The following is a 21927-nucleotide window of genomic DNA, read 5'->3' on the forward strand; positions in this document are numbered from 1 at the left end:
CTCCTGTCTAGTAAAATGTCTCAAGATCACCACATACAAGAAGCTCCCATACATCACCCACAACCATTTAAGCATTGATTGAAGTTCTACATCTATTTGTGATGTGTATCATTTCAGACTGAAGTCCGACACGGTCACGCCGCAGCAGCTACATGTCCTCCAGCCTGAGCACAGCTCCCATCTCTATGAACTAGTATTGTGTATCCTGAAAAATTATTTTAATAGGTAATCAAAATGTCAAGATATTGTGGAAAAACATGTTATTTCTAGATTTGCTGTACTATGTTCTTTCTATTTGGGGTTGAGTATTTTACCTTTGAGGTGCAACGCAGACCGTTCCTCATTGCACCACTTTCTCTTCCAGTCTCAATATACTGAGGACAGAACAGAGAATCTGCCTACAGCGACCCAGCTCCATAGGGTTGAGATGGAACCTTGTTTTGGCAGAATTACTAACAACCCAATAAAGTGAACACTGTCCCAAATTCTGTTCTGTAACTTACTGTATGAAATGTTTCATATCAATTAAAGCACTATAGGGTACCACATCCAATGGGCTTGAGGTCAGGATTCATGCAATGTTCCCTCGTTTGGGGAGCTCATTCAAGGTAAACTTTGATGTCCTAATTGAATCCTGGCCAATGACTTGGTAATACTATGTCAAAGGCTTGAACACTCCAGAGAACCGACGGTGTAAGAGGAATCAAAGATTACAGAGACAATCTAGCACTGTCCACAAACCTCTCAACATTACTTTATGAAAAGTTACAAAACCAGAGCGTCAGGCCCCATCTCCACATCAGGTTATACAACACATTTAACATATCAATTAAAGCACTAGCATAATGCCAAAAGGTCAGGATTCACACCATGTATCTTTTCAAGGTAAACGTTGCATATGTCTTTTAAAATGTGCATAACCTGATTGAATCCTGGCCAATGACATCTTGTTAGTTCATAGACGAGAAGGTTACAGAGACAATCTAGCACAGGCCACAAACCTCTCTCTCTCACCCTGACCTTATGAAAAATATATCAACAGAAAAGTTACAAAACCAGAGTACAGAGTACACACATATACAGTCTAGATAGTCTGCTTCTTTTTCTTCTGTTTGATTGCAGACTGTGTCATCTTGGCCTTCTTGGCCAGTCCCTGTCCAGGTGTCTCTTCTCCTGGCTGTTTCTTATTTTTGTTCCTTTTCTTCTTTCCTTCCTCTGGTTTCCCCAAGGGGACTGTGTTGGCATCTGTTGCCCCCTGCTCAGAGACAGGCAATTGCTTCTTGCGGTTCTTTCTCTTTTTGGTCTCGGGCAGGAATCCTTTCTTCTTCTTGGGAGCGGTCGGCTCAGCCTGGTCCTCCTTGGTTTTCCTGATCCTGTCCCGTTTGGGCTTTCTGTTAAAGATGGAGCCACAAAAACATGGTATTAGAGCAGAGGTTCTCAGTGGGTCCGCAGGCCAGATCTCAAAATAAATGTTAGGAATATTCATATATATTTTTTTTAATAATGTAGTTTACAATGTATGTTCCTGGGCAACATGGGATATTGGTATCCACAAACTGCAGTTTTAAAGCTTAAATTAGTCAAAGTTCTCTCTGCCTCATGGCAAAATCTTCTCTCCGATGCCAAGAGGCAGGCATTTACAATATTCCTTCCCAGGGCCCGAGACTAGGTTCGCCTGCCGAAGTCATAGTAAAACTCCTTGTATCTCACTCGAGTTGTTCTGAATATGACGGGGTTCCTGATGAATTCGCTATCACAAATTGGTGGCAGGTAGCCTAGCGGTTAAGAACGTTGGGTCAGTAACCAAAAGGTCGCTGCTTCGAAGCCACGAGCCGACTAGGTAAAAAGAATATGTACACTTGAGCAAGGCACTTAACCCTAATTGCTCCTGTAAGACTTTGGATGTGTGTAAAAAGGGGTCCCCTGCCCCAAAAAGTTGGAGAAACCCTTGAAGGACAACTAACCAACCTGCTCTATGGGTATACTGCCACTGCAGCTCTTACCAATTATCTGAACTAGTGGAAAGTATCAACATTGCTCACATCCAACAACAAAAAAACCTGTCAAGTAGGTCTCAATAATTATATGTTACTATGAGTATTGTTGGTACATTTCATTCCCTATGACATGACAGTGATAATGTGGCAGAGTTACTCACATGACTCCAAAGTGTTTCATGACAGCCCAGTAGGTGTCCTCCATCTGCCCCGTCTTTCTGAAGCCCAGAACCTCTCTCATGGACTGAAGAACCTTCTTGAGGGGCTCCAGAGCCACAGACAGTTTCTGTAAAACACAGGAGACAAAGGTAGGTCAAAGAACCTACAAAAATCCTCCCATGTTAGTAGGACAGGGAAATGTGGTGAAATTAGAGTTGGTTTACCTGCTGGTTGACATTTTTGACCAGGAACAGGCCAAGCTCCAGGGCTTTGACCAACTTCTCCTGGACCACCTTGTTCTTAGCGGTCTCAACTACAGTCTCCAGACTCTGAGGAGAACAACATCCACAATCATATCAGTAACGTCTAAAATCGACAGCCAAGGGAGAGAGAGATGATTTATCATTTAAGACAAACCTATAGATTGAACTGCATGAAAAACAATTGTTAGTTGAGCAGAGTTTTTTAATGTGATGTGATCTAGAGATTGATTCCTATGGTTTGCAGTTTCACACAGTGACATGTTCTCTAATGTCTAAGCTTGGGTGAGGTGTTTGATGCCTACCGCTGCCACCTGGCCCACCGCCTTCTGAAGCAGCCCTGCCCAGGGGTCGCCCGCCAACAGCTGCTGTACCTCCCTGCTCTGCAGCCCCCGCAGCACCATGGCACTAGCCTGGCTCTGTGGAACACAAAGTCAAACCCTCAATGTGCAGATGTTATTCTGCAGATCAGTGGTAGTTACCATCAGGCTGAAAGGATTATTGGCTGGTAAGAGTTAGGTTAGTCATTATTGTATTAAAAGTGGAGTTGGTAGAAGTTGACCCATGGTTAGATGCTTATTTTTACTCCTAATTGTTGAGGTGAGGAGCCTGCTAGTCTTACTTGTTGGTGTTCTCTGATTCCTGTTGTGATGTGTTCCACTGCAGTCTCCAATAGGTTCACACACAGAACCTACACACAAACAGAAGATAATCACAGTTACATCAGCCACAAGAGGAAAAGAATGATGCATCTTCAAGTGTTTATACAGTCCCTTGAGGGCAGTGTAGATAGAATAAGAGTGTTGTTGCCGTTGTCTCACAGGGAAGCGGGTGAAGAGGTCGATGAACATCAGGCCTGACAGAGGGCTCTTCCTGCGTGTCATGAAGGAGCGCAGAGCCCCTTTAAAGATGTCAGACACCCTCTCCACGTCCACGTTACCCATGAACCTCAACTGCAGCACAAGGAGATTTCAGCATATCAACAGGTTGGTTTTACACAAAAGACACAATAATAGTAAATACTCAGCGTACATTCAGATTCAATCTAGTGGTTGGTTAAGGACCAACTTCTGTCACTGTAGTGAAATCTGAAAGGTAAAGAGACTTACCTCCTCAGTTGATAGAATTGTCTTGCTGTCTGCGGAGGCCCCGGGCACCCCCCCTCTCAGCACCTTGACCAGGTACAGAGATGCACTGAAGAAGTAGAGTGACACTGAGGAGTCCGAGAGCTTCTGGGCTTTGGTCATGAGTTTCTCCAGCAGGTCGTGGAGCTCCCCCTGTCTGTCACCTACGGTCTTACAGTACTGCTTGGCCCGGCATAGCTGGTTCCTGGGGGAGTAGAGGATAACGTTACTGACTGATCAGTATAGCAGAATAATACTGGAAAACTTGACATGACAATCTGTCTACTCAGACAGGAATAGATCAGTCTTCAATGCAGCTGCATCTGACAAGCTGTTCTATATAAGTAAAACAAATCCTGTCTTACATCTAATACATAGCTTGGTACTTTGTGTTAATATGTTTTAATACCGTTAACACTATTATACATGGCTCTAATGCACCGACATTTGGGAACACAATAAAAGTATTTGATGAGTGTTTGTTTTAATGACAAGAAATCACTAAAAGTTCATGAATAAACGGTTTGAGGGTTCCATGCTCAAATCAGGCACAATGTACTCATATGAGTCACTTGTGAGAGAAATGTTCAGCTGCCCCTTTAAGTTAGTTAGAGGTAGTAGTCGTGACCAAAGGTTTTGAGAATGACAAATATTAATTTTCAAAGTCTGCTGCCTCCGTTTGTATGATGGCAATTTGCATATACTCCAGAATGTTATGAAGAGTGATCAGATGAATTGCAATTAATTGCAAAGTCCCTCTTTGCCATGCAAATGAACTGAATACCCAAAAAACATTTCCACTGCCACAAAAGGACCAGCTGACATCATGTCAGTGATTCTCTCGTTAACATAGGTGTGAGTGTTGACGAGGAGAAGGCTGGAGATCTTGCTGTCATGCTGAGTGAGTTTGAATAACAGACTGGAAGCTTCAAAAGGAGAGTGGTGCTTGGAATCATTGTTCTTCCTCTGTCAACCATGGTTTCCTGCAAGGAAACACGTGCCTTCATCATTGCTTTGCACAAAAAGGGCTTCACAGGCAAGGATATTGCTGCCAGTAAGATTGCACATAAATCAACCATTTATCGGATCATCAAGAACTTCAAGGAGAGCGGTTCAATTGTTGTGAAGAAGGCTTCAAGGCGCCCAAGAAAGTCCAGCAAGCGCCAGGACCGTCTCCTAAAGTTGATTCAGCTGCGGGATCGGCGCACCACCAGTACAGAGCTTGCTCGGGAATGGCAGCAGGCAGGTGTGAGTGCATCTGCATGCACAGTGAGGCGAAGACTTTTGGAGGATGGCCTGGTGTCAAGAAGGGCAGCAAAGAAGGCACTTCTCTCCAGGAAAAACATCAGGGACAGACTGATATTCTGCAAAAGGTACAGCGATTGGACTGCTGAGGACTGGGGTAAAGTCATTTTCTCTGATGAATCCCCTTTCCGATTGTTTGGGGCATCCGGAAAAAAGCTTGTCCGGAGAAGACAAGGTGAGCGCTACCATTAGTCCTGTGTCATGCCAACAGTAAAGCATCCTGAGACCATTCATGTGTGGGGTTGCTTCTCAGCCAAGGGAGTAGGCTCACTCACAATTTTGCCTAAGAACACAGCCATGAATAAAGAATGGCACCAACACATCCTCCGAGAGCAACTTCTCCAAACCATCCAGGAACAGTTTGGTGACGAACAATGCCTTCTACAGCATGATGGAGCACCTTGCCATAAGGCAAAAGTGATAACTAAGTGGCTCGGGGAACAAAATATCGATATTTTGGGTCCATGGCCAGGAAACTCCAGACCTTAATTCCATTGAGAACTTGTGGTCAATCCTCAAGAGGCGGGTGGACAAACAAAAAAAACACAAATTCTGACAAACTCCAAGCATTGATTATGCAAGAATGGGCTGCCATCAGTCAGGATGTGAACCAGAAGTTAATTGACAGCATGCCAGGGCGGATTGCAGAGGTCTTGAAAAAGGTCAACACTGCATATATTGACTCTTTGCATCAACTTCATGTAATTGTCAATAAAAGCCTTTGACACGTATGAAATGTTTGTAATTATACTTCAGTATTCCATAGTAACATCTGACAAGCAGCAAACTTGGCGGAAATTAATATTTGTGTCATTCTCAAAACTTTTGGCCACGACTGTATATAGGGATGCGGTGCCATTTGGGACAAGAGGAGTGATTGGAAGCTATGGATCCACTTGCATTGTTCTCTAGCGTATGTTCCTGTATCTGTAGCCTTTCAGTCATTGTGCTAACACTAGTTTGCATTGGCTCGCAAAACTACCTTTAACTTGCTGATAGGACATATCTAACATCACACTCTGAACTCTTGTTTGATATCATTTTTTGTATGACGAGTAGGGATGCATTCTGTACTCAGTCAATGATTTTGATATGCAGGATTCATACACATTATGACTTAACCAAATTTCCACGATCAACAATTGGCGGCATCTCCATGTACATATTGTTGTTTTGGCACTGTACTCCAGCACTTTGGATGTGAAATGATACAAGTGCAGACTCTCAGCTTTAATTCGAGGGTATTTTAATCCATATCAGGTGAACCGTTTAGAAATTACAGCACTTTTTGTACATAGTATTGGGCCAATTTCATTTGTGTATTAAAGTAGTCTGAAGTGTAATATTCAGTCACATTCCTAGCAAGCAATGATTACATCAAGCTTGTGACTCTACAAACTTGTTGGATGCATTTGTTTTGGTTGTGGTAGACTATTTTGTGCACAATAGAAATGAATGGTAAATAATGTATTGTCATTGGAGTCACTTCAATTGTAAATAAGAATATGATTGTAAACACTTCTATATTAAATGCACATGCTACCATGACTGCGGATAGTCCTGAAAGAAACGTGAATAAGGATGAGTGAGAAAGTTAGACGCACAAATATCATACCCCCTCAAAAATCCTAACCACCCGTTGTTGCAATGGTGAGACGTTAGCATGTCTGGGGGGGTGACATGTGCGCGTCTAACGTTCTCACTTATTGTATCATTTCAAATCCAAAGTGCTGGAGTACAGAGCCAAAAAAATATATATTCACTGTCCCAACAATTACGGAGGGCACTGTATAAAAAAAGTATGAGTTATGTGGTATCGACACTGGGAGGCTGCTCTCTGATCCCATGTACCATCTCCTGTCATTGAGCAATGCACTTAACCCCCCACAAAGTAGAACACCTGCTAGGCAACTGTATGAAAAACATGTGGTCAGCCCTCAGTGTGGAGAGCTACTGGGTGTTCAGGCTCTTGATCAAGCGCTTTAATAAGGTCTGGTTGAGCAGTTCATTTCTAAACTGTGATTTGTTAGAGGGGGACAGGAATAAAAAGCTGCACAACCATTAGTTCTCCTGGAGGATTGACCACCCTTGATGTAAAACATTGCAACATTACAAATAAGTTGCCTTTTGAAATAATTTGCTCATTCAAAATATCAAAAGATTAAATGGCTATGGTAGGCCCACACATCTTCAGGAAATTAACCTTTTCTAGTTCAGTCATTTATCTTAGCTACATTAGAAGTGTTTACTTTGCAGGCTGATTGTGTTACAATGTCTCATACATTGGATGCTCAAATCAACTGGATCTATAAAACAAGTTTTGAAGCCACATAATCAAAAGGCAACATCTAATATTTGTTTCTACAATTAAATGTTCATGATTAGATTCACAGCGATTGAACCCAATCCCAACTAATACCATGGTAACGTGAAGTTAGTTTCATCAAAAATAATAATTTAAATTAGTCATATGAAATGTTTAAAAAAGTAAATCTACTTTGTATGGCCTTATTCGCGAGAGTCGGTGGAACGTTTTTTGTAACATCAATACATGCTAAAAATAGCTTAACAGTTAACTAGAGGGTACAATATGTTTTGAATTGGCTACCTAGTTAATCTGTTCTCTATCATAGTTTATAGGCCTACCTGCTAACGCAATGTCCGACTGTCTCTCTGTCCTTGAGCAACGGCCCACTCGTCTTGCACTATGCAGGTGATGTGCGCAAACACAGATGCGCTTGTGACATTCCGATCCTGGCTGATATGCTGATTTTATTTGATAAAATATTTTTAAACTGCCTATAGAAATTACATGAAAAAAAAATGATCGTAGTGGCTGTGTGTCTAATGGCACTAGCATGCCGTACTTGAAGATGTCTGCGGCCTTGCGGAGGAAGTCCTGCTCCTGCTGGTCGCTCTCAGAGCTCATGCCGCTCTCGATGACGCTGAGCAGGGGCTCCACCATGCCCAGCACCAGGGGGCTGCTGCCCTGCCTGGCCAGGAACACCTCCACCAGGTCCAGCACCTGGAACACAGCAAAGAACCAGGGGCAGCGCTCCATGAACATAGGGGGGACCAGCACCAGAAGAACAAGAGGCAGTGTTAGAAATAGCACTGCTCGTAGCTAGTGTAACAGTCATTAGTATGTGCCCTGAAGCCAGCAACTAGATGGAGCATTGGAAACATCACACCATCCACTCATAGAACTCATCTCTCTATCCAAACAGATGAGACAGAAATAGACCTTGATCTTGAAGTCTCTGACGAGGGTATTTTCCTTTTTTAGCTTGTCCTTCTCATCCTTCTTAGCCTGCATCTTCTTCTTCTGTTCAAGGAACAGCGCTGCGATGCTGCCGTCCAGCTTCATCATGGCTTCATCGTCCAGTTCGTCGTCATCGCTGCCATCCTCTTCTGTGGCCTGTGACGGGCAAGAAGAAAGACCCAATCCAGTTAATGTCTAGAATACCCCGGCGCTGTGTATCAATGTCCTTTCTTTTGAATCCTCCACTTTACTGAATGAGAGTTTCAACCTTGAAACCTCTAGAAACGTATCCAGAGACTTACTACAAAATGCATTTAAAAAAAAATGAAGGCTAATAACAACCACTTCTTGAGCACTACAAGTGATACCTTAGAGTTACCAGTAAATACAAACCCAGAGGTAGAACAGAATATCAATCACAGGAATGACACCTACCAGAGCACCTTGGTTCTGTAGGACCTTCATCAGCTCAATGCGGAAGTTCTGATCCACCTCGCCCCCTTCCTCCATGGCCTCATCTTCACCCTCAGAGTCGTCGTCTGATGCATCCGAGTGTTCCTCCTTCTGAGGAAGCAAGTAATACATATATTTAGGATATAAAATATAAGCAATCATGGTATATTGACCATATACTACAAACCCCCGAGGTGTCTTATTGCTTAAATATATCCTTCATTTAAAATACATTCATAAACTAGTCTAGAGGTCGACCGATTAATCGGCCCTAATTTTTCATAACAATCAGTAATCAGCATTGTTGGACGCCGATTACATTGCAATCCACAAGGAGACTGCGTGGCAAGCTGACCACCTGTTACGTGAGTGCAGCATCAAAAGGACCTGGTGGCTGCAAGGAGCCAAGGTAAGTTGCTAGCTAGCATTAAACTTAGGGAAAAAAAATCCATCGACCATGTGTAGTTAACGAGTGATTATGTTATTACTAGCGTGTCCTGCGTTGCATATAATAAATGCGGTGCCTGTTAATTTATCATCGAATCACAGCCTACTTCGCAAACGGGTGATTTAACAAAAAGCGCATTCACGAAAAAAGCACAGTCGTTGCACCAATGTACCTAACCATAAACATCAATGCCTTTCTTAAAATCAATATACAAGTATATATTTTTTTAAACCTGCATATTTAGTTAAAAGAAATTCATGTTAGCAGGCAATATTAACTAGGGAAATTGTGTCACTTCTCTTGCGTTCAGTGCAAGCAATTTGGGCCGCCTGGCTTGTTGTGAACTGTGTGAAGACCATTTCTTCCTAACATTTGCATTATTTAAACCAAATTGAACATGTTTCATTATTTATTTGAGACTAAATTGATTTTATATTAAGTTAAAATAAGTGTTCATTCAGTATTGTTGTAATTGTCAGTATTACAACAAAAAATGTTTTCATTTTATTTATTATATATATTTTTAAGTCGGACGATTAATTGGTATCGGCTTTCTTTGGTCCTCCAATAAATCGGTATCGGTGTTGAAAAATCAGTCGACATCTAAACTAGTCACCAACGTAATTAGAACAGTAAACAAGTCATGTGTCATACCACAGCTTTCAACCAATCAGCATTCAGGGCTCAAACTACCCGGTTCATAATAATATTTAGAATACACTTTTGTGGACCTGATCAGGTGTGAAACTACTGATCTGACCTCGATCTCTCCTTCATCCTCCTCTCCTTTCTTTTTAATGTCCTTCTTCTTTATTTTGTCTGAGTCTTGATCATCCGTTACCACGACGGCACTGTCCTCCTCATCTTTATCTGGGTCCAGAACCTAAATACACAATGCCTCTAATTAATGGACATTCCTGTAATATATCCACAAGCACTTTTACAAATCAACTAAAGTTTTACCATCAGTGAACACAATGTATTATTTGAATGTAACATATCAAAACTACAGCTCTGCAACAGTAAAGTATTCTTTAGTCTACACTTACATCCAAGATGGCGGTGAGGGCTCTGGCGGTGACGTGGGGACAGATGTTGGCGAAGACAGTCCTGCAGACGTGGCGAATGTGTCTACTGGGCTGGGACAGGAGTGAGAGCAGGATGTCCACTACAACCTCAGCCCAGTGGGGCTCCTCCTCTCCTCCTGCAGAACCTGGATCAATGGAGGACATGTGGTTAAAGAGACATCACACCCAGGGCTACCATATTAAACATAGAGGGCGGTATTTATCAAACCTTACGGTCACTGTAAACCTGTGAAAGAGTATGGAGGGGAACTAGATAAATAGATTGTTCAATTTATGAGAGTACTTCCTTCCCTGTCACAGATGAAGACCGGGGTGGATTGTAAAGTTTGTTGGCTCTGACACATGGCATATGGATGGATGTGGTCTTACCTGTTGCCTTCTTCTTGGACTTCTTTTCGTGGGCTTTCTCCATGCAGTTCTGCAGATCCTGCATCAGGTCCACCAAATCCTCTGGAGCCTTTACGGTACAAGCAAACACGTATACAGAAATGTGTGGGGAAAGAACAAGGTACAATTATGTATCTACATTTTTTTTTTTTTATCTACAATATCCATAATACTTTAACAATTATTTTTCTTCCCTCATTTGTTAGTTAATTGCTTACCTTGAACAGGTGAATGCCAACCAGCAGGAAGAGTTGTTGGAATGCAGAGGTCTCTGGAGTCTGGCCTTTCTTAGATTTCTTCATTAGAGTCCTTACTGACGCCAGCATACTAGATATCATAACAACAGATTCACTACTGGCTTACATTTCTTACACCAACCTTTAAATCCCCCATCTCTACATGGTCCATACCTGTCCCAGGTCTGTCTCTGCTCAGGGCTGAAGGGCTGGGTGCTCTGGGCATACTTTGGCTGGTTGAGCAGGGTGTCGGCATACTGCACGAGACAGTAGATCCACATGGAGCCGTCACCCGTCACACCCTGCACATGCCTCTGGTTGCGGGCCGCCGCCTCGGGGGAGTCACCCAGCAAAGGCAGGTGGTTCATGTGCTGCAGGAGTCTGAAGGAGTTGGGAGGTTAGAGACGTGTTGATAGGGTGTGCAGAGTAACATAAATTAACTCATGCTGTGGCTTTTCATGTAATTTCCCCTTTAAAACCATACATGTTTAAAAGTTAAGTGACTATTCCAGCCATGCTCTTCATATTTTACCCCACAGCTTGTGTTTGGTAAAGTGATAGTGTAATGTGTTATTTCACCCAAAGAAGGAGTTGATGACAACGACTCTGGTCTTCTCATCCAGGGGCACTGACAGAGTGGCTTCTGTCTCAGGTATGTCTGGGGTAGCTTTCTTAGCATTAAAGAATGCGTGGAAAAAGACAAACCTGGTGCAATAGAGGATAAAATAATGGCTTAGCATCTATTAGGGATGTGCATCTTTCCCTTTCAAGACGATTTGATAAATGGGCTCCGATACGTTTTAGTTTGAAACAATTCAATGCACCAACATTTGTTGCATAAACACATTCATTTTTCAATCTGATGCTGATGGAGCTGGGCCTCTCTAAGCCCAATCTGCCTGAGCTGTGTGTGTATATGGTGTCTGTACTATGTAGGCACCTGAGCTGAGTCATAAGGGAGACTAGGTATCTACCACCCCACTACCAGATTGGGGGAGGGATGTAGCCTGTGTTTTGTCTCCGCACTTTAGTTCTGAAATCACCATCACCCACAAATTAGCTTGTCATTTTTGCAGATTACAGTAAGTGTTTGCGTTAGTAATGTATCAATATGTATTGTTTACAAATTAGCTATGAACAATGAATATATAGAACAATCTTGGATTTGTGTTGAGATAATTCAGCAGTAGGCTGAATTAATTGAGGAAAACTCAATTTATGAACGGCCTTTTTCGCAATTCACAACAACATCATTGGCGATCAAAGATTGTTACTCTTATCATTACTAAATATCAGTTTCATTTGCTGTGAAATCTTTACATAGTGAGGCAGCCAAGCCAACGTGGTGGTGCAGCACCCCTCTTGTTTGAGGAGAACCCTGGCATAGTGACCATACTACATTTGGATCCGGTTGGGGTCCGCAGACCAATGCACTTGTCTTAAACATTTGAATCGGGAAACGGTGAGTATCGGCGAATCGCTACATTACGAATATAAACTGCCCTTAAGAATAAATTGGTTGTAGTGATATAAATGTTAAGATTATTACGTACATCCAACTTGGCACAGGAAAAAGATAACCCTTTGCTGCTCTCACAAGTGATACCACCAAGGCATTATTTAAAATCACTTGGAAGAGCAGCAAACAGTCAGTGACATGATGTTTTCCCTGCAGTGAGATCTCTCACCTAGCTACATCCATCACTAGATCCTCCTCTCTCTTCAGCTGGTTGTTCTCCACGATGGAGGTGAGGCGCGGAATGATCCATTTCCTCAGACGGAATATACAGTTCTCTCTCCTAAGGATAGAGACAGTCAGCAATTCATTGGAAAGGCATATATTAATAGTTCTATGACATGCTATAAGGGTTCTACTCACTGGACTCCGCCCTCCTGGTTCTCCTTCTGCCTGCGGGTGCTGAAGTCCAGGCAGCTGTCCAGCTGGGGGTTGAGGAACATGTCTTTGAGCCAGTCCACGTAGCTCTGCAGGGCGGTGGGCCGCAGGTGCTGCACAACCCTCCAAAAGGAGGGCACCACGGGGTAGCCCTGGTTGGTGAGCAGGGAGAAGGCCACCACCACCGCCAGCTGCTTCTCCGGTTCATCGCAGCCCTGCAGGAAGTCGCCCACGTACGTCTCCATCTCGGGGGCAAACTTGAAGCGGTCTGGGAGCTGAGGGGGCGAGGTGAGCGCATACTTGTAAGTCATTATATTAAAAACTAACTTTTTGGATAAGTGAGCATCTTGCTACACATGTTCTGTGACTAAGACGCCTGCAGCATTACTATGTATTTCTATGACCTGGTGCAGTCGTGAGTCAGACATTTGTCGTGAGTCAGACATTTGTCGTGAGTCAGACATTTGACGGAAGTCAGACATTTGACGGGAGTCAGACATTTGACGGGAGTCAGACATTTGACGGGAGTCAGACATTTGACGGGAGTCAGACATTTGACGGGAGTCAGACATTTGATGGGAGACTGACCTGAGCAGAGACCACGTGTTCCCCGTAGGCCCTCATCACCTCTCCATTTAGCACCTGTTTCAGCTGGACCAGGGTCAGCAAGGGCAGGGCACTGCCCAGCAGCCGGTAGCTCAGGTAACTGTGGCACAGAGAGAAGACTGCATGTTGGCACAGCTACGGACATTTGCAACAAAGGAAGGAAAACAGGAACATACATGTACATGGGGGGCAGGGGGGGGTGCTTGCAATAAATTTGAAAAATGACAGGGGTCTTGACTACAGAACATATTTCAATCATCTAATACTCAGGTTCAGGGTCCAAATGTAAGTGGGGAGCAATAGTCTTTTAACCACAGTACTGTGCTTACTGTGTGGGCCCTGGCTGGTCTTTCAACATTCCCTTGATTATTGTCTCCCTCCAGAAGAGCTCAAAGTTGTCCTCCTTCAGAGAGATCTGCAGCAGGTCCAGAGCCACCGCAGGCAGCAGGCGGTCCTTTTTGACAGAGCGGGCCGCCATCTTCAGTACCTCTGTTAACCTAGGGAACACAGGTTTTGATTGTACATTTAGTCAAAGTGTGTGTGTGTGTGTCACCATGACCATGGAAGAAGAAACCTAGACATAGTGGTAAAAAGCTGCTCACTTAGGGATATTGTCCACAGTAATGATTGTGGAGGTGCCCAGCAGCTTCTTCAGCTTCTTGGGCTTGAGCACCTGGGGGAACTTCTGCATGGCCACCAGGAGGAGCTGCAGCTGCTCGGGGGTGCTGAAGGCGGAGGACAGGTCTGTCTGCAGAGCTCCCAACAGCACCTCCTCAAACACCTCCTCTGACGTCTGGAGAAACACAAACAACACCAAACACAGGTCATATTGACTGCACCCTTCCACACCAGGATTTATCACATTGGGACCCCATGAGAAGCAGGGTCCGACATTAAAGATGGCCCGTGGCGGGTAAAATCATGTTTAAGGGCCAGTGGATCTTGTCAGGGCCAGTAACTTCTCAGCATGTTCCAGCTCAACATTTACCTGCTATGTCGTAGTCCACCATTTTAAACCATTGAAGACTACACGCAGAAAAGTCATGCTATTTGTATTTGAACAATATGATTGGCCATTCATTCAAGCGCCACGACGCTTCCGCTAGTCACAACTTGTTGAGCACTCGAGCAGTACATGAGTTGATGCCTTTACACACAGCACACGCAAGCTGTCCAGAGAAAAAACAAGCGCCCATCAATATTTTGTTTATTTAACTAGGCAAGTCAGTTAAGAACTAATTCTTATTTCCAATGACGGCTTACACTGGCCAAACCCGGATGATGCTGGGCCAATTGTGTGCTGCCCTATGGGACTTCCAATCAGGGCTGGTTGTGATACAGTCTGGATTCTAACCAGGGTGTCTGTAGTGACGCCTCTAGCACTGAGATGCAGTGTCTTAGACCGCTGCGCCACTTGGGAGCCCCAATCTACTGGCTGAGCTTATATATTTTAGAGAAATAGTGAACAGACTAGCAGTATGCTGGCTATTGTTGATAGTCTGCACAAAGAAAGCTACAAAAAGACACCTGGCATTCATCTTGGCTAGCCTACTGTAGCCATGACGATATCTCTTTTGGAATGCAGAACGTCTTAAAAGGGGCAGCGTCCTATTTTGGAAAGTAGGAAAAAATTATCTTAATGACATTTTTTAGAATAAAAAATGTATGCAATTAATATAATTCTAAAGAATGGAGTAACAACTTAGATTGCTAAAGAATATTACACAACTTCAATACCATAATAACCAGATATAGCTTATTAATAGCTGAATACAGCGAGAAAGCATGCCAACCTATAGGCCCTGCATGGTCCCAATGCATTTAAAAACTACACCATGTTCGGGCCAGCAGATTTTTTTCCCAACCGGGCCAATGAGAAAAAAAGTTAACGTTGAACCATAAAGAGTGATACGGTATGAAGTAGAGCTGGCTGAGTCACTCACCTCAGACAAGATGTCCACCATGGCCTTCCTGGGAAGGTCCCGCAGGTGTTCTCTGTGAAGCGAGAGGCTCTGGAGGAGCTGGACACACTCCAGCACCACCTGTGGCTCCTGTCACACACACAGGTAAGTAAGCATACCAAACACACTGAAGTCTGAAAATTAGAGACAAGTTAGGTTCCGCAGTAACAATAGAGCGACATATAGACTGGGTTGGCTGACTTCACGAAAATGATGCAAGCATTGACGAGGCCGGAAGGCGTGCGTTGCTATGATTCTGAACGGTCAGATAGCTAGCAACAATGACAATAAGCTGCAATGTGGGGAATCAAAGGTGGCTCATTTCAGCTCATTGTATCTTGCTATTGATATGTCTTGTTTTTAGTTTTTGACTGATGTCATGTCTATGCTATTATGGCTAGAATAAAACATTGAGACTAAATATATATTGAACTAAAATAAAACGCAACATGCAACATTTAACTATTTTACCGAGTTAGAATTCATATAAGGAAATCAGTCAATTGAAATCAATTCATTAGGCCCTAATCTATGGATTTCATATGACAGGGAATACAGATATAACATATGTTGGTAACAGATACCTTTAAAATGGTAGCGGCGTGGATCAGAAAACTAGATCTGGTGTGACCACCATTTGCCTGATTTTTGGGCGGCAGGTTGCCTAGTGGTTAGTGTGTCAGGCCAGTAACAGAAAGGTTGCTGGATCGAATCCCCGAGCTAGGTAAAAATATGTTGTTCTGCCCCTGAACAAGGCAGGGCAAGCACACCCACTGTTCCCCGGTAGGCCCTCATTGTAAAGAAGAATTTGGTCTTAACTGACTTGTCTAGTTAAATAAAAAAATGAAATGCTGTGCGACATCTCCCATTCACATAGAGTTGATCATGCTCTTGATTGTGGCCATTGGAATGTTGTCCCACTCCTCAATGGCTGTGAGAATTTGCTGGATATTGCCTTTAACTAGGACACGCTGTCGATCCATCGCATTCCAAACATGCTGAATGGGTGACATGTCTGAGTATTGTGGTGGGCCGTGCGCATGCCAGGTGACACGTAGCCAGTTGTACTTTTTCTGTTGTACATTGGTGCGGCTGGCTTCCGGGTTAAGCGAGTGTGTTAAGAAGTAGTACAGCTTGGCAGGGTGGTGTTTTGGAGGACACATGGCTCACGACCTTCGCCTCTCCCTAGCCCGTACGGGAGTTGCGATGGGACAAGACTAACTACCAATTGGATATCACAAAATTAGGAAGAAAAAGGGTTAAGTAAATAAATAAAAATAAAATGTCTGGTGAGGATGCAGGCCATGAATAACTGGGACATTTTCAACTTCCAGAAATAGTACAGATCATTGCGACATGGGGCCGTGCATTATCATGCTGAAACCTGAGGTGACGGCTGAGGATGAATGGCACAACAATGGGCCTCAGGATCTCGTCACGGTATCTCTGTGCATTTAAATTGCCATCAATAAAATGCAATTGTGTTTGTTGTCCGTAGCTTACGCCTGCCCATGGAATAACCCCACCGTGGGGCACACTGTTCGCATCAGCAAACCGCTCGCCCCCACGACGTCATACATGTGGTCTGCGATTGTAAGGCCAGTTGGACGCATTGCCATATTCTCTAAAACAACGTTAGAGGCGGCTTATGATAAATTAACATTAAATTATCTGGCAACAGCTCTGGTGGACAGTCCTGCAGTCAGCATGGCAAATGCACACTCCCTCAAAACTTAAGACATCCGTGGCTTTGTGTTATATGATAAAACTGCACATTTTACAGTGACCTTTTATTGTCCCCAGCACAGGTGTGCTTCTTGATATGCCAAACCCGTCAGGTGGATGGATTATCTTGGCAAAGTAGAAATGCTCACTAACAGGGATGTAAACAAATGTGTGCACAACAGAGAGAAATAAGCTTTTTATGCAAATGGGACATTTCTGGCATCTTTTATTTCAGCTCATGAAACATGGGACCAACACTTCACATGTTGCGTTTATATTTTTGTTCAGTGTAGTTTACATGTTGTAAACAGTCTAAGCCAACCCCGTCTGTTTTGCCCCATAGTTCCGCACCCGTCAGTTTTGTTGCTAAACAACCAACCCGTCTATGTGCTCCTTCATTATCTGCACCAAACATGGTATACTAATCTTCTCTGCCAAGCCCTTGGGTTACCTGGTGTCATTCTTACCTTTGGAAGGCGTGTGGACTGAGACAAGGCAAGCACACCAAAGAAGTTCCCAAAAGCAGCATTTCTGATGAGTTTCTGTCAACACAAGATACAGTATAAAATGGAGATCTTCATTGGCCGATTAAATTAAGTATATGGATGTTAGTTAAATGACTAATAAATATTTACCATGGTACACAGCATCTAACTTTAGTCATATCACATGCTCACCTTTTTCACTGTCGCCAAGTTGTGCTTCTCTTTGATTTGATCAAATGCGGTACGCAGAGATACCTCCTCAAACACGCTCAGGACCTGACAACCAAAACAATGAAAGAGAAATTATACATGTCACATCTTACGTGTTATGTAGTAACACCTTAATAACTCATTCGTTAGACATGTACAAAGAGACGCAGGATTTTGCTGAGCCATTAGATGCAAGGTAGGGTGGCCACCAACTGCCATGAGTGGGTGAAAACGCACTTTGGTGATGAAATTTCACTTCCTTATGTTATAAATAGTTTACCAAGACAAATATGATTTTTCCTGTTCTGAATTGTTCAGGGGGTCTTTTAATTAACCGTATAGATCCACAGTCGGATTTTGTAACCTAATACATCCGATAAGCACAGAACTATGTTGACAGAGCAGTGCAGCTTTCTCACTGCAACTTGAGGTTTTTACATGTCGTCGTCTTCAATGTTTCCATAGGTTGCAAAAAATCTAACTTAGCATGACACTAGCTGAATTAAATGTAAAAGGATTTGAGAACTTGAGCTTGCTGTATGCTCAGTGCTCCATTGACATTTCACAGATACGCTTGTTTTGTGCAAAATCTTTGAACAGGAAATTTGCATCAATATGAAAACGGTATACTAAAATACTACATGTCACGTCTCAAAAGCAACATTTATCTTACCTCTATATTGTTTTATGTCCTGTGGATTCTAGAAGAATGATGAGATCAACAGGTCAGCCTGTCAGGTAGCCTTCATTCTCACACAGCATCCAGCCTAGCTGACATGATGCTGTGCAATTTTTCATATTTTTTCCTCCTTTGGCCTTCATTGATTTAGTCACCCTAATTTTGGCCATCTTACAAGGGTAACAACTCCAGTGGAGTAAAGTACTTTAGTTAAAAATACTTGAAAGTACTACTTAAGTAGTTTTTTGGGGTATCTGTAATTTATTTATATTTTTGACAACTTTTACATTCCTAAAGGAAATAATCTACTTTTTACTCCATACATTTTCCCTGACACCCAAAAGTACTTGATACATTTTGAATGATTTGCAGGACAGAAAATTGTCCTATTCCCACACTTATCAAAAGAACATCCCTGGTCATCCCTACTGCCTCTGATCTGGCGGACTCACCAAACACAAATGTTTTGTTTTTAAATGATGTTGACCCTGGCTATCCATAAATAAAAATTAATAAAACGACAAAATTGTGCAGCCTGGTTTGCTTAATATAAGGAATTTGAAATGATTTATACTTTTACTTTTGATAGTTAAGTACATTTTATCAATTACATTTACTTTTGATACTTAAGTATTTTTTTAAACTAAATACTTTTAGACTTTTACTCCTGTTGTATTTTACTGGGTGACTTTCACTTGAGGCATTTTCTATTAATAACATATCTTTACTTTTACTCAAGTATGACAATTTGGTACTTTTTCCACAACTGAAAAACATCAATAACTTTGAACGGATTATGATAGCAACATGAGGTTTGGACCATTGGTTTTCTTATAGGACTATCTACACAATTAACATTGTTTTACCCGTTTGTCAAAATATGCATTTTTGATTGCATTACCTGTCCCAAAGCCAAACTGAAGCCTGGCCGGGCAGCTTCTCTGGTGTGTGCCAAGCCATCCACCAGTCTCTTCAGAGTGTACTTCAGCTCATCTGGCTAGAAAGGAAAGACAAGACCTTAAGGCTAAATGTCAAGAACTGGATGGCTCCACAAAGTTAACATAAAATGTACGTGTGGTAGCACCTACCCCTTCTAAAGAGAGTTTAACAACTCAAATTGATAGAATTAGAGTAAGACGCATGCCAGCAATAAAAGCTCACAATTCAACCCACGTGGCCATGTGTGAAATAATATTCATGGCCATCTCCAGTAGTTAGCAACGTTAGCCTAACTAGCTAGCCATACTGCTCAGCGTTTTACAGCTGTACTAAACTGGAAATTGATAACGTTATGGGTTGCTCTAAAGTGCAACACCCACCAATAGCATAATGTGACAATGTGCCTAGCTAACTACGGTCGATAGCCTACTTATTTTGCTAAACTATGTTAGCTAGCTAGCAACTGAGAGCAGACCGAAACACACCAACCTTTTCACTCTTCTTCAGATATTGTATAAGATTTTCAATGGCCTTCAGCCGTATATCTTGTTCAGGTTTAGCGATATCCCAGAAGAAGTCCAGGAACTCGCGGTTCTGTTGGAGAATACCCTTTGCATCCTTCATTTTTGGTCGCACTGGTTCATTTTCTATCTCTCCCATATCTAAATGCATCGTAGTGGCCATGCATGCCATGTGACAATTTAGAGAAAAGCGTGTATGACCCCAGCACCTAAAAAAACGGGTTCATGTTCTTCCCGGTTCAAAGGAAGTCCTTTTTCTTCACGAGCCATCCAGCTTTTGTTAGCTCTTTGCTGGTTTACACAGGCAGCCCAATTCTGACCGTTTAGCCAATTATTGGCAAAATAACTGAGCTGACTGGTCAAAAAGACACATTAGTGGAAATAGATAAGAATTGGGCTGCCTGTGTAAACACAGCCGCTGTAGCCTACACTGTGGTGTATGGTGATAATGGCTGCTCAGCATAACATCTTTGAACTCATGCTTCTGTAGCCTAATCTGTAACATTTGTCATATGAAGCAAAATATACAGTACCAGTCAAAAGTTTGGACACACCTACTCATTCAAGGGGTTTTCTTTATTTTTACTATTTTCTACATTGTAGAATAATAGTGAAGACATCAAAACTATGAAATAGCACTTATGGAATCACGTAGTAACCAAAAAAGTGTTAAACAAATCAAAATATATTTTCTGTTTTAGAGTCTTTAAAGTAGCCACCCTTTGCCTTGATGACAGCTTTGCACACGCTTGTCATTCTCTCAACCAGCTTCACTCCCAACCAGCTTCACATATGCTGAGCACTTGTTGCCTGCTTTTCCTTCACTCTGTGGTCCAACTCATCCCAAACCATCTCAATTGGGTTGAGGTCGGATGATTGTGGAGGCCAGGTCATCTGATGCAACACTCCATCACTCCCCTTTTTGGTCAAATAGCCCTTACACAGCCTGGAGGTGTGTTTTGGGTCATTGTCCTGTTGAAAAACAAATGATAGTCCCACTAAGCGCAAACCAGATGGGATGGTGTATCGCTGCAGAATGCTATGGTAGCCATGCTGGTTAAGTGTGCCTTGAATTCTAAATAAATCACAGACAGTGTCACTAGCAAAGCACCCCCACACCATCACACCTCCTCCTCCATGCTTCACGGAGGGAACCACACATGCAAAGATCATCTGTTCACCTTTAAGTCTCACAAAGACACGGCGGTTGAAACCTAAAAATCTCAAATTTGGACTCATCAGACCATAGGACAGATTTCCACCGGTCTAATGTAAATTGCTAGTTTTTCTTGGTCCAAGCATGTCTCTTCCTATTATTGGTGTCCTTTAGTAGTGATTTCTTTGCAGCAATTCGACCATGAAGGCCTGATTCACGCAGTCTCCTTTGAACAGTCTATGTTGAGATATGTCTGTTACGGGAACTCTTGTGAAGCATTTATTTGGACTGCAATCTGAGGTGCAGTTAACTCTAATGAACTTATCCTCTGTAGCAGAGGTAACTCTGGGTCTTCCTTTCCTGTGGCAGTCCTCATGAGAGCCAGTTTCATCATAGCGTATGATGCTTTTTGCAACTACACTTGAAGAAACTTTTAAAGTTCTTGAACTTTTCCAGATTGACTGGCCTTCATGTCTAAAAGTAATGATGGACTGTTGTTTCTCTTTGCTTATTTGAGCTGTTCTTTTACCAAATAGGTATTTTACCAAATAGGGCTATCTTCTGTATTCCATCCCACCTTGTCACAACACAACTGATTGGCTCAAACGCATTAAGAATTAAATAAATTCCACAAATTAACTTTTAAGAAGGCACACCTGTTAATTGAAATGCATTCCAGGCGAATACCTCATGAAGCTGATTGATAGAATGCCAAGAGTATGCAAAGCTGTCATCAAGGCAAAGGGTGGCTACTTTGAAGAATCTCGAATATAAAATATATTTTGATTTGTTTAACACTTTTTTGGTTACTACATCATTCCATATGTGGTATTTCCTAGTTTTGATGTTTTCACTATTATTCTACAATGCAGAAAATAGTAAAATAAGGAAAAACCATGGAATGAGTAGGTGTGTCCCAACTTTTGACTGGTACTGTACATTTGGTCATATTCGCAGATTCACAGACTATTTAGCCATTTTCTAAAATATAATTTAAGAATATATAGACTTAATTCAGAAGAGCCAGGGTAG

At 42.5% G+C, this 21927-nt stretch overlaps 1 protein-coding gene across 1 annotated transcript; it reads right to left on the reverse strand.

Annotated features, from left to right (window-relative positions):
• Positions 1-727: 727 nt before the first annotated feature.
• Positions 728-19918, reverse strand: mybbp1a (MYB binding protein (P160) 1a). Its single transcript, XM_039005322.1, has 26 exons — positions 19708-19918; positions 19181-19276; positions 17583-17666; positions 17373-17447; positions 15163-15270; positions 13822-14012; positions 13549-13716; positions 13202-13319; positions 12599-12888; positions 12408-12518; positions 11299-11424; positions 10894-11100; positions 10702-10810; positions 10466-10553; positions 10058-10221; positions 9769-9891; positions 8543-8671; positions 8090-8263; positions 7713-7870; positions 3526-3745; positions 3238-3369; positions 3039-3107; positions 2722-2835; positions 2381-2485; positions 2159-2283; positions 728-1391 (listed from the first exon to the last, which is right to left on the reverse strand). Exons 1-26 carry the CDS (start codon positions 19909-19911, stop codon positions 1085-1087), a joined length of 3795 nt encoding a protein of 1264 aa, XP_038861250.1. The 5' UTR covers positions 19912-19918; the 3' UTR covers positions 728-1084.
• Positions 19919-21927: the final 2009 nt, after the last annotated feature.

Source organism: Salvelinus namaycush, chromosome 12, assembly GCF_016432855.1.
Source record: "Salvelinus namaycush isolate Seneca chromosome 12, SaNama_1.0, whole genome shotgun sequence".
Classification (NCBI taxonomy): Eukaryota; Metazoa; Chordata; class Actinopteri; order Salmoniformes; family Salmonidae; genus Salvelinus; species Salvelinus namaycush.